The sequence below is a fragment of the Lissotriton helveticus genome, chromosome 3_1, assembly GCF_964261635.1.
Source record: "Lissotriton helveticus chromosome 3_1, aLisHel1.1, whole genome shotgun sequence".
Taxonomy (NCBI): domain Eukaryota; kingdom Metazoa; phylum Chordata; class Amphibia; order Caudata; family Salamandridae; genus Lissotriton; species Lissotriton helveticus.
The window spans coordinates 1,549,260,347-1,549,273,735 of NC_136061.1; the positions used below are offsets into that span (position 1 = coordinate 1,549,260,347).

Here is a 13,389-nt window from a genome sequence, read left to right on the forward strand (position 1 = left end):
TGTGTTGTGGTCACAATGTAGCAGAAACAAAGATTTGGCATAAATAAATCAAAGATCACACCAAAGAATGCGGATTTATGTGGAGAAAGTCTAAATATCAGACTAAGAAGGAGCCAGAGTCGTAGAAACAAGGACAGAAGCCAGGAATCATCATGCATGGACACAAAAATTATCTTCCAGTCAAATACCACAGCAGTGACAGTAGTAAAATGAAGCTCGAACTCCACGATTCCTATTCCAGTACTGACAAATGCTCCCTTTATAAGCAATATTTAATACTCAATAAGCCAGAAATGTAAACACAAAAAAAAATACAATTAGCCATGTTTGGAAAAAAACAATCTTTCTTTCAAGGAGTGGAATGGAAAAGGTGACAAAATTAAAAATAATGCATACAGGGTGAAAGACAAAACATTGGGAACAAGACACTGAGCACAACATCAAGTGAAAGTCATGGTCCCCGGGATCTACTGCAGTCACACAATGCTCTCAAGCAACACTATATACACAAAGCACAACTACCTCAACAGCACACAACAGAAGCAGCATCTACTGGAGGAGCCAGTCAACCATACGAGAAGGCTGGGTCTATTTACTCTGCAAGCTACAAACTACACACTATATACAACTGAGAAGTCTTGCTATGAAGAAGTCCCTTTTTTGAACTGGCCCGTCCTTGGGACTTACAGCACAGCAGACGGAGTGCAAGATTCCAGAGACAAATAGTGTGTCACTGGTGGCATTAGCTGTTAAAGTTCGATGAACAAGGATATACTTTCTTTGATAAGGTCATGGAAGGGGAAAAGTGAGGACAGCTTGCCACGTACGATGCTGATAGCACATCTGCCAACCTATTTCTTTTGAGGACAGAATGTGTGCCAGCTACACTGTTGTCTAGAGTGGGAAACCATGCTGAGGGTTTATAGGGTATCTGCTCTTCCACTTAAAGACTCCCTTTAGAAGAGACAGTGATTAACCCCAGAGAAAGGAGAAGATGGAAAACGATTTAGCAGGGAATTTTGGATGCAACGTTATACTACACCGGAATCAAACATGCTATGAAAATATTGACAGAGGCGGTGAATTTACAAGGTAAATGACTATTTACAGAACCAGCATGGTGCTTAAGCAACGGGAGCTAGACCAGATGCACGACGATGAGAAAGGATATGCACATGAGGAATGAGAATGATTTTAACATCAAGAACTGCCCCACCCCCAGATCTCATGAGGGACGCGAGAAAGGAGCGGACAAACCTAACATTACGATAGCAGTCTCCCAATCAAATGGTTGCGAAGTGAGGTGGGTATGAGGCAGCTGCAGGATGCTGCAGCACTTCAGCTTCACATGACAACTAAAGAAAAAGTCAGTGGGAGCAAGATAGGGAGACAGGAGACATTTAGAACTCATAAGCCAATTTTCAGCACAAAGGCAGACTAGCTAAACACCTGTGCAATTGTACTGATAGTTTAAGAGTAGTGTATGGCCCTTATATCCAATATTTTAACAGCCTCACTACTGGGAGATGCTCAGGCTTCAAAACAGCACATCTTTATGGCACCAAGTTCAGTAGATGTTAAGATGTAATTCTGTCTCCAAGGGAATCAGCAAACAGTCCCTGCTTAACCAATCTGAAGGTTTCCATTACTGCATTTGGTCACCACAGAACAACATGCCTCCTAAATGTAAACCACCAGGAGCAAACAGTGCCGCTCTGTGCCTTTTTCTTTAGAACTCAGCTAAGCATGCTCATGTAATTTCTTAGCCCATCCCTTGCCCTAACGTGACCGCTTTATCCATACAGCCGGCATAAATTTGGGAAAGAAACAGTCCTTGGTAGGGTTTCTGGGAATGAAACTTATCAGTAATGAAATAAAGAATGATTCAATAGGGCCAAACCCCAGAAGAAGCATGTCAAGCCAGAGTGGCCTGTTTTTCTTCTGGTGTTTCCTCCAGCAGCTGCATGATCAGTTCATGGAGAGGTTTACAGACTTTAGTATAGCCCGTGGGCGTCAAGTGCAGGAAGTCGAACAAATCATGGCACGAGATAGTTCCGTCTGAGTGCACAAAGCCTACATCCACATCCAATAGCTGCACCCTGGGGAGTTTAGGAAGAGCCACTCTGAGTTGCTGGTTCACCTTTGCATTCTTTTGCCGCAGTGGGTTAGGCTTCTCACCTCGTGGCTGCAGACCCTAAAAAAGAAAAGAATGACAATCATAACACAATCTGTCACCTTAGATTTTATGCGCTTTTCAGAAATCTCTGGGCCCTTTGGGCTTCCAGGTCACATGTGTAATCACACAAACTGATTTCTCTGAAAACATCCTAATGAACTTTGAACTGCTATGGTCATGAAATATGGCACAATAATGAACAAGTCAAACACCACCACAATGAAGAGTGCAAGATGTGAGCATATCTAGCCAGGGTTACCTACCATTACAATAATCTTAGCTTGCGGCTGTAACCGGTTAATGAGCTTCACAATGGCTTCAATGCCACCAACCACTTCCTCCGCTGTGTTCTCAATATTGTTTGTTCCGATCCAGACAACAATAACCTGCAGGGGAAAATCAGGTGTGTTATGTTTGAGGTTGACTCAAGTCCTGATATTCTTGTGTGCGTGATTCATCAAATGACAGCCATCGATGAATCTGTGGGGTACAGGTTCAAACATTTATGCTCATCTTCATAATTCTTTACCTTGGGTTTTCAGGCTCTGCAGGCACAGTCACTCTTTGGCTTAGCACTGACACCTTTGGGTTTAGGGTGCTTTACAAATATGTTTTCATTACATTTTTTATCATCACTAAATAAATGAAAGGCATGACTTCAACTTAAGCGGTCTAGAGAGACACCCCTATGCAAGGAACCTTGACCAAAAACAATCTCTAAAACCCAGATATTGGTAACTCCTCACATCAAATTTATTTAAACACATACTTCAGGAGATGACAGAACAAAAAGCTATATGCGCTTCCACAATGCTGTTTCTCTGCCTTTCTGGAACTGCAGGACTCTAAAGACCACAGATTTGGGGCAGTGATTAAGTGTCAGGACGGGAAGCAAAATAACTGAAATGTGTACATTAGGCACCTAATTATGACACGACTGAACAGGTCCTGAATGTGTCAGTTCACACCTTCACTAAATAATCTTGGCTCAGACGAAACCTAGCTGTATCATTCCAAATAAATAAATAGCTACGTTTTTATTTAAACCTCCACTGAAGTGCATGGGCTTTTACTTTATGTGGAAGACCATATGGTGCTGATAGCGTACAGCATAGAACTATGGAGCATTCGTTTAGCTCACATGCTGCTCCTTCTGGGTGGCTTCCTTGCCCTTTGAGGGGACCTTTAAGGCCTTCATGAGACTGGGTACAATCTTACACTGACCTATAAATCCTCTCGTTTAGGTCACAAGTGAGGTGCCACGCGTAACTACAAAGACTTTGATAGTGCTGTTCCTGCACCACTGTTGGTATCTTTTAAGGAGCGCCATGCCCTGTGTCTATGACTGCACCCGTTTGTTGTCCCTGGATTCCTTCTTGCCCTTTGTCAATAGTGGACATCTATACCCCGCTGGCTAGTTCGTGCACACTTAACATGTTCCTCCAGGGTATCTTTGTCCCGGTGAATGCAACTGTAATATGGCACAGTCCCATATTACAAGCTCCCATTTTAATGGGCTATGTCTCCAGGCATATGATCAAACATCAACTTTAAATTGGTCAATGCCAACTTGGCATCCCTGCATTGAGTATTAATGGCGTTACCATGAAAAACGGTTTCCAGGCCATTCGCTGATAACAGATTGGCACAGGAGGTAAATTTGTGGCCCGAGTAAGCCTACAGAGTACAAGGATAGCCATTCCACCACCAATGTGCAACGTCTTCTTGAAATGGGACACACTGCACAAGCTTCCTAGAAGTGGCACTCAGTCCATCAATGCCAACTCACTCCCTCTTCCGAAAAACCCAGTACCTTAGGCTTGATGTTCTCAAGTTCCCCGTTTTGCAGCCTCCAAAGCAAGTGCTCTGTCCTATCTCCACCGATGCCGAAGCCCAGGGCATGAAGGGGAGAGAAGAGCTCCCTCCATAGCTGGAAACATAAAAGAGAAACATCAATGAAGCTGTCATTCTGCAAATTCACAAGAAGAAAAACACGATGGATTACAAAATGAAACGGGTTTGTTCAAAGTCGGACAGCTATACTAATGCCATCAGCTGGTGCTTACAGCATGTTTGAACTGAGGAATGAGTGAAAATCATGATTTAGACTTGCAATAGGCATATAGGATAACACATTATCTCTATAGTTTACTTCAGATCTAGATCTAAGAAGATCCCCTAGCTGGACGTGGTCGGGTCTCTCTGCAATAATGAGTAGGTTAGGCAATTAGCAAACATGGATGAGTAGTGTTGCTCGCTGACCTGCTACAGTGCAAGGGGGCCGTTTTAAGTGCTACTTAATTTGTAACTAGATAGCACCAACAGAGACGACACAGACAGAGCCACCTTCAAGTCAGCTCTCATCAAATATCACCAACTAAAAGACGCGAAAAAGGAGTCTCTTGCAAACCGCATGGAGGCTAGTGCGAACCACACCAAGGAACTCTTCAAGACAGTCCAAGAGTTCTCCTGCCCAGCAGCCATGAGAACTTGATCCCTCCCTCACAGGAACTCTGTGACGTGTTAGCAAATCACTTCACCAACAAGATATCTACTATCTCCAGGAACTTTGACCCCCAAACCACTGACCTCCTCAGCCACACCACTTTTACGGAAGCCGTCCTCGACCACCATCTCACTGCATGAGAACAGCTCAGCACATGGGATAACACAACCATAATGAACTCCATCCACTCAGAAGCACCCTCGACCCATGCCTCCACCGCCTCTTAAACCCCAGTGACAAGAACCATCACCAACTCATCACCACCCTCAAAGCATCCATCGCCACAGCCACCTTTCTCGACACATGGAAGCAATCTGAGATTAGACTTTCCCTCAAGACACCCTCCACAGACCCCAGTGATCTCCAGAACTACCACCCCATCTCGCTACTCCCGTTTCCCATCAAAGTCCTGGAGAGGGCCATCAACCGTCAGCTCACCGAACACCTGGAGCTAAACAACCTGCTAGACCCCTCTCAATCTGGTTTCAGAGCCAACCACAGCACCAAGACCGCCCTGATCACTGCCAAGGTCGACATCTGCACCCTCCTCGACAGAGGAGAATCGGCCACCCTTATCCTTTTCGACCCCTCCGCAGTCTTCTGGCTGTTTTACACCCCACACTAATCAAAAGACTGCACCAGATCGGAATCAAAGGAAGCACACACAGATGAACAACATTCCTCACGGAATGCACATAGAGAATTCGCACCACCCTTCACCTTGCAATCCAAGAGCACCATCTGAGGCATCCCCCAAGGTTCATCTCTCAGCTCCACCCTCTTCAACATCTACACGACTCCTCTAGCCAACATCATCAGAACCTACGATATCATCATCATATCTTACGCCGACACCCAGCTCATCCTCTCGCTCTCAGCAGACCCCATTACAACGAAGATCAACTTCCATAACTGCATGTAGAGCGTCACAGCCTGGATGAAGGACAACTGTCTGAAGCCTAACATTGACAAGGCCAAAGTGCAGATCTTTGGCAACCATACCTCCCTCTGGAATGACACCTGGTGACCCGTGGAACTCGGACCCCCCCCCCCCCCCAAAAAAAAGACCACGCCTGCAACCTCTGTATCGTACTGGACAGCAAGCTCACCATGAAACAACCGATCAATACTGTCTCCTCTACCTGCTTCCACACACACTGCATGCTCCGAACAATCTTCAAATGGCTCCCCACAAGCACCAGCAAAAAGTCACAAAGCAATAATCACCAGCCTTCTGGACTGTGGCAACGCACTGTACACAGGCACCACCATCAATCTCATGAGAAGGGTCCAGATGACACCGAGCTCAGCGGCCAGACTGATCCTCAAGCTGCCCAAACGGACACACATCACCATGCACCTGAGAAACCTCCACTAGCTCCCCATCCAGAAAAGATGCCAATTCAAGTTAATGACACACGCCTACAAAGCCCTCCATGACCAAGGACCAGCATACTTGAGTCACCACCGGAAATTCAAACGATCCAGAAAACGTCGCTCCCCCGCCTTGGCAGTCACTGTGCTTCCACCGTAGCCACAGCGAAGGTCGCTCCTTCTCTCACCTTGCCGTCAAATCCTGGAACGCCCCACACCCCTCCACATCTGAACATCACCTTCGCTGGCAGACTTGTACAAGAAACTCAAGACCAGGCTCTTCGACAAAGCACAGCAACGCAGCCCTGGATACCCTCAGGGGTGATACGCCGTGCTATGCAAGGACCGATTGATTAAATGATTGATTGACAGTGCAGATCTAGCCCTAAGGAGCAAAAGATGACTTTACTATACACAAAACCCCCAACATGAGCCAGGCAGAGCAGCTTTAATAGATTATATATGTCTTGATTGCCAATCAAGCAGGGCTTTTCCAACACTTCACTTTATTTAAATACAGTAATGGCCACTGTGGTAACTGCGGTTACCTTTAAATAGTCCTTGGACAGGCATTTTACCAATACCTCTTCATTCAATGCACATCAATGGCCATTTAGGGTTAAGGGATGCCAAACATATTCTGTCTCCAAGCACCAAACCTTACCTCATACTGCTGAAGCACTTGCACCATGGAATCACCCACGAATAAAACTTCAGGCTCTTTATCTTTGCAATCCAGGACAAACCGGAGGTGCTGTAAGTTAAAGAAAAAAATTACCTCGGTTCACTGACACAAACTTGAGTAACTGCCATCTTGCATCCTGGTGCCTTGCACCACAGGAGTTATTTAAATGGTGGTTCCAAAAGCAGGTCACAACCAAGAAAACAAATAATCAGTGCTCTCATTCTTCTAGCCGTTGGTTTCTGCCATCCGTAATGAAAGTCTGGAGTTACAAGATTAAGACAACTGTGGCATAGTTTGGCCCAATCTGTAGCTCTACCCCCACTATACCAAATAGGAAATTGAATACATACTTCTTAGTAGGAGATCACCTTCTTCCAAGTCATTAATGAAACTGTTTCCAGGACTTCCATTTCTGTAATCACAAAATGCATCCTGGGTGGCTTCCTATTCCATTAAATTACTTAGACTAACACTTAAAAATAATTATTTGCAGCGGAAAAGGTCAGGACCAGAGACAGTGTCCGGAATGACCTGGAATGAGGAGGTAATCGTTTGCTTAGAGTACATGACGGAAGTTGCCCCACTAAAAGGGCTCAACTAGCCACTCTCTTTCTACACTATAGCGCACTCTCTCAATTTGCAAGGCCAAACCCTCTTTCACAGACTGCTCTTCTTCCTCACTTATTCCAATCCAAATTCCTCCCTCTTCCTTTTTATCACCTTCCCTATAGTTGTGATGTGTGTATCTGTATAGCATGTAACTCACCTGGGAGAGTATCCTGACACTGAAGCAGGAGCTGTATGGGCCAAGCTAGTGTTGGAGAAGGGTGAAGAGCCAGGTCTACAGTTTCTCGTGGAATTCAAAAACTGCGGAGGAGGCTTTGATATACAGGGGAAAATCATTCCAGGCTTTAGGGTCGAGGTAGGAGAAGTCATGACTGCCAGATCTGGTTCTGCGTATTTGAGTGGGGAGGGGGTGCGAGTACGAGTCCAGATGAGCAGAAGAATCTGGTTGGTTTATAGAAGTGTATGCAGTTGGTGAGGTATGTGGGGCCTATATTGAGCAAGGCTATATATGTGTTCATGAGGACTTTGAAAAGTCATTGTTTGTGGGTTGGGAGCCATTGGAGCTCTTTGAGGTGCGCAGTGCTGTGCGTGAAGGGTGGGAAGTGAAGGGTGAGCCTAGCTCCGAGTTGTGTATGGTCTGGAGCCTTCTGGTTAGTTGAATGTTGATTTCACCACAGAGTGACTTACCATTGTCCAGCTTGCTAGTGATGAGGGCTTGGGTGACGCCTGATTCATGCAATTCATATCTCTATAAATATGTAAATAATATGTACAACCTTATGGGATGTGTAGGAAGCCAACTTTTTATATGATACCTCAAATGAGATATAATTTAAAAAGTCCCTGGGTTCCCTTATGAGCAGACAGGGGGCTTGCTATGGCAATCCCAAGGTGCTCTTTTAGGGAGCAGTGTGGTCGAGCAGCCTTAGGTTTATCAAAGAGAAGTGCAATTCAACTACAAATACACACAATAGTCAATAAACGATCCACACAACTCAATAACGAGATCAACACCAATGTATAACAAGCATTTGCAATGCAATTGCTCTCGCATCACTGAAAGTGTGAGCTATTGGCTGTAGCATAATTAATAAAAGAAAATCCATGAAAAAAAAGCAAGGGTGTAGTACTATGGGCTGTTACTAGGTGTTCCTGTGGAGTTGCAAAAGGACTTCTATTAGCCATATAAGTGACTGCACCCTTAATCTATAGCTATACTAATATAATAAAGAGAGAGCCCAAACCTTTGAGGCGGGTAATCTCAGGAACCACAGCACCAATCACAACACCCAATACAGCATTGGAAAGGGCTGTTTCAGCAGAAGGACATAGGCTCTGCAGACGCCCACCATATACATTTAAAAGGTAAAAGAACAGTGCCAGCAAAGTAGTCCCTTGTGGGCGTGTCTGTGTTGTGGGCGTGTGCTGGGGGGCGTGACAAACGCTGGGGGCGTGTGCTACGTTCCGCCCTTCATGCCATGTCTCATATCGTGTGCTAATCCCACCCTGCTCCCTTTAAATACCCCTGCACCCCATAATCATAACCCACCCTTACTCCTTAAAATACCCCAACACCCTTAAACAGTAACCCATCTTAACCCTATAAATATACCCTGTACCCCAAAACCCAAACCTATCCCTAAACCCTAAAAATACCCCTGTACCCCAAAACCCAAACCTAGCCCTGAACCCTAAAAATACCCCTGTAACCCAAACCTAGCCCTGAACCCTAAAAATACCACTGTACCCCAAAACCACCCCTGTACCCCAAAACCCAAACCTAGCCCTGAACCCTTAAATGCCCATGTACCCCCAAATCTACCACTGAACCCTAAAAATACCCCTGTACCCCGAAACCCAAACCTAGCCCTGAACCCTAAAAATAACCCTGTACCCCAAACCTACCCCTGAACCCTAAATATCCCTGTACCCCAAACCTAGCCCTGAACCCTTAAAATACCCCTGTACCCCAAAACCCAAACCTACCCCTGAACCCTAAAATACCCCTGTACCCCAAAACCCATACCTATCCCTAAAACTACCCCTGTACTTCATAACCCAAAACTATATCTGAACCCTTAAAATACCCAAACACCCCAAAACATATACCTCAGTACCCCAAAACATATACCCCTATACCCATTCTTACCTTATCCAAACATTAGAAAAAAAAATGCTTTTACCATTCATGCATTTACAACGAATTTCGTTGTAAATGTATGCGTGGTAAAAGCATATAAAATGTAATGCCATGCGTTATAATGGCATTGCGGAGTCATGGTACTTTCGTAATGAAAGTATGCGGAGTGATGGTATGCAGAAAGAAAGTTGCGGAATAATGGGTAGCTAATAATGGGTAGACCTAGCTGTTTGGCTGATGTCCGGTGGAGCTACCTGATAGCTACTGAGGAGATGGGCTGTGGTCTTCCCCCCCGGCCGTCTCCTACCCAGCCGGACATTGGACAGTCTTTCCTTCGTCTCTCCACCTTATCTCCCTCCCCGTTACCCTTTTACTTTCCCTTCGACATGGAACAACTGATGTAACTTGTAACTGATGTATTCTCTGTAACTATGTGTAACCTGTAACCTATGTAACTTTCCTAATGTAAAGCGGTCTGATACCTCCGGGTCTAGCCAGCGCTATTTAAAACTCAAGTAAAATAAAAAAATAAAAATATATAAAGATGGGTGTTTACCCTCCCCCGGTAAATACATTGGTGGCACGGCGGCTCACATCTCACATGTCTCTCTCATTGATGGCCAGCACCGACATACACGTTTAGACACACCTCCCGCCACAAGTTCTAGAATCGCGAACTTTAGAGCTGAGGAGCTACGTTCGAATCTCGGCATCAGCTCAACATCCTGTGATTCCAGGCAAATCGCTTTGTCTCTCCGTGCCTACCACAAATGAATGTGTTCTTTTGTAATGTAAATTGTGCTCCTGCCATGTTGTCGAGTTTGCGCTATATAATATTGCAAGGAAAAATAAAGTAGGGAAACTTGAGTTCATACACTACTGAACGCGCACTCTTAAGTGCATCAGCAGTGCACTGTGAATCGGAGCGTTTCACAGGCCTATCACAGATAAGAAATGCTATCAAAACGAAATCCTAAAAAACAATATACTACTGGCCGGCAGCAATTCATACCCGGACAACGTCGGGACGGGCTGCAAGTGCAATAATAAAGAGAAAGATTGCAGGTGAGCATATGTTTCCATTTTTTTTATCAAAGTGAGATTTTGTTACCTTGCGTTTAAAAAAATGCACTATTAATAAACAACAATGGTGCATTTTTTTTTCATGGCCAAGAGAGCCGACATGGCGGCCACAGCCTAAGAGAGCTCCGTCCCGCCGATAATATATCCGCCGATTCATCCTGGTTCCCCTCAGCCCCACTGTGCCCCGGAGGTGTGGAACGAGTACGGAAGCCAGCGACAGGTCCTGTGTGTAGTCCCAGCTGGCAGAGCACAAACAGGGCCGGAGAACGCGATCCGGTGCTGTGGGGCCTACGCCGCGAGGTGCAGCCGGGGACCTCGAGTTTAGTGGACCCCGGCAGCGGACCAGTGCGGGCGGCAAGGGACGAGTGGCGCTGGTCCCTGTTGGGTGCCCTTGCTCTTCGGGCCTATTGGATCGGCCCCGGGCCCCGCTGGCAGACCGGGAGTGGCGGGAACAGAGAGCTGCAGAGTCGGCCTTGGGGGAAGATGCAGTGGTGCGGCCTGGCCAGCACCGTGAAGCCGGGGCCTCAATTTTGGTGTTTCCCCCGGGGAGTGGACCCGGGTGCTGGCGTGTGTGGTGACTTCTGGCAGCAGCGGGCCCCTCAGGGCCACAAGTAAGGAGGCGTGTTTCCCTTCCTCCCCCTCTGGGGTGTATGGCGGGAAACCCGTGGAGAAGCAGAATCTAGGGGGCAGGCTGCAGCTGATCCGGCGGTCGGCTCGGACCGCGCCGGTGCCGAGGAGCGGGCGGGGAGCCCCTCTCACGGTGTGTGGGGGGCCCGGCAACCCACAATTTGGATCCTACTTGGCAGTGGCTGGAGTTGGGATCCGGCAGGCAGCAGGTGTGGAGGAGCGGGTGGCTACTACATCGGCGGTCAGATCGGGCCGCGGCGGTGACGGAGGGCGGGCAATCCAGAACTCACCAACAATCTCCCCCCCCCCCACCCTGGAAGGGTAGTGAGCCCCACGACCTGCGACCAGCTTGGGCTCTCACGGGGGCCCCCCCACCCCGATTCATCGACCCGGAGGGGGCGCTTCACATCAGACTGGGGGCCTCTCCACTGAGACAATACTCCAGGCGGGGGTCCTGTAGACTGATGCAGTCGGGGCCGACTGGTGGCGTTGAGGATGGCCGTGATCCCTGGGGAGCCGGGCACAACGAGGGGTGACCCCCGCTGCAGCGGGGCGATAGTGGGAGCCCCACTGGAGGCCTTGCAGGACTGGAACATATGATACGACGCCTTGGAGGGTGAAGAGGTACGGCCGCCCCGAGAGCTGTGTGCCGGCGAGCTGCTGCGAGGAGGTCTGCTCATACCCGGAATAGAGGCACTGGTGATTGGTGGGGTTGCGCACACAGAGGAGGCCTTGACCCGCTGCCCATGATGACGAGAGGAGGCCGTGGTAGTACCACCTCTAAACATGGGCCCATGGACAAATTCACGGGGCCGGGTGGAGGAGCCGGGGCGGCAGGGGGCCAGCCCAACCCGGGGCCAGATAACGCAGCGCTGATGGCAGCCATAACTCAGTCTAGAGACATGTTGGATGCGAAAATAGGGGCTATGGGAGCAGATGTTACCCTTCTGCGACAAGACTTGCGTAACGCGGTGGCCCGCATCATTGAGGCTGAAACCAGGATTTCAGGGGTGGAGGATGACATGGCGGCCCTGAAACGTAAGGTTGCGAGCATGGAAAGTATCCAGAAAAACCTGGCGCTCCGGGTTGAGGTTGCAGAAGGACGGGCCCGGCGGAACAATTTACGCTTTGTGGGCCTGCCGGAGGGCTGCGAGAAGGGCGGCATGGAAAAATTCTTGGCCCAGTGGTTGGAGAGCTGGCTCCCCCGGACTCCCTATCGAGATGCTTTGTGATAGAGCGGGCGCACCCCACCCCGCTCTGTTGGTCCAGAAGCCGCCAGTGGGGTCCCGTCCTGGGTCTGTGATTGCTAAGCTCCTGAACTATCACGATCCAGATGTTATACTGCAGCAGGCGCGGGCGAAGGAGGCGCTTATGTACGACAATCAACGGATTTTTATATTTCCAGACTATACGAGACTTGTGCAGCAGCAGCGACAATCATTTACAGCAGCAAAGACAAAACTCCGGGATCTCAAGCTCCCTTATGCGCTGCTCTATCCTGCTCGGCTGCGGGTGGTATTTCAGTCTCGCACCCATTTTTTTGACACTCCAGAATAGGTCTTCCAATGGACTGATGAGACGGTAAAAGTAAGAGTTTATACCCTGCCGGGCCTTGACTCAGGCTCCCCGCAGAATGAGGCACGCTCGCGCAGGACTTCGGGGCCGGGAGGGAGTAGCAACTGGCGTTCCAGATTCGGAAGACGGACAGACTCAGCGGAGGCCGCGGAGGCCACTGGAGGCGCTCCTGATCCCCAGATAGTGGATCCTTGAACACTGAGAGCACGGACAGGGGAGTATTAGATGCCACTGTGATCAGTTATGCCTGGTTTGCCTCGGGCACCACTGTGGTGTGCCCTCATTGGGGGGCTGGTGGTATATGTAATGCATGGGACACGCTGCCTCTATTGGATGTGGGGTGGGGGGAGAAGAGCGTGAGGCGGGACCTATTTCCCCATTGCTCAGGGCTAGTTGGGGGTGGGGGGGGTTTGGGTTTATGAGTAGGTTGACCGGATCCATTGGTGTGACCGATCTCCGGGCTCCCGTTTGTGGTCAGGAGCGGTCTATACCGCGACAGGTACTTCAGCGTTTTTGAGGTATGGGTTGGGGGGGGGAAGTTCAGTATGTTACTTCGAAGGTTTGAGGGGATTGCTCGCACGACAGTCAAAGAGTCTCCACGGTCCTATTGTCTTTACCTTCGTGGCCTGTTATTGGACCACTTCCCTCCATGGTTT

The 13,389-nt window shown here is 48.3% G+C and overlaps 1 protein-coding gene across 1 annotated transcript in view; it reads right to left on the bottom strand.

Annotated features, from left to right (window-relative positions):
- Positions 1 to 326: 326 nt before the first annotated feature.
- Positions 327 to 13,389, bottom strand: part of PAFAH1B2 (platelet activating factor acetylhydrolase 1b catalytic subunit 2) — a 60,352-nt gene continuing 47,289 nt past the window's right edge. The window contains exons 3-6 of the mRNA XM_078682298.1: positions 6,721 to 6,810; positions 3,990 to 4,106; positions 2,440 to 2,562; positions 327 to 2,194 (exon numbers count right to left, since the gene is read on the bottom strand). Coding sequence (XP_078538424.1) covers positions 1,916 to 2,194; positions 2,440 to 2,562; positions 3,990 to 4,106; positions 6,721 to 6,810 — 609 coding nt within the window. The 3' untranslated portion in view covers positions 327 to 1,915. The remainder of the gene's footprint in view (positions 2,195 to 2,439; positions 2,563 to 3,989; positions 4,107 to 6,720; positions 6,811 to 13,389) is intronic.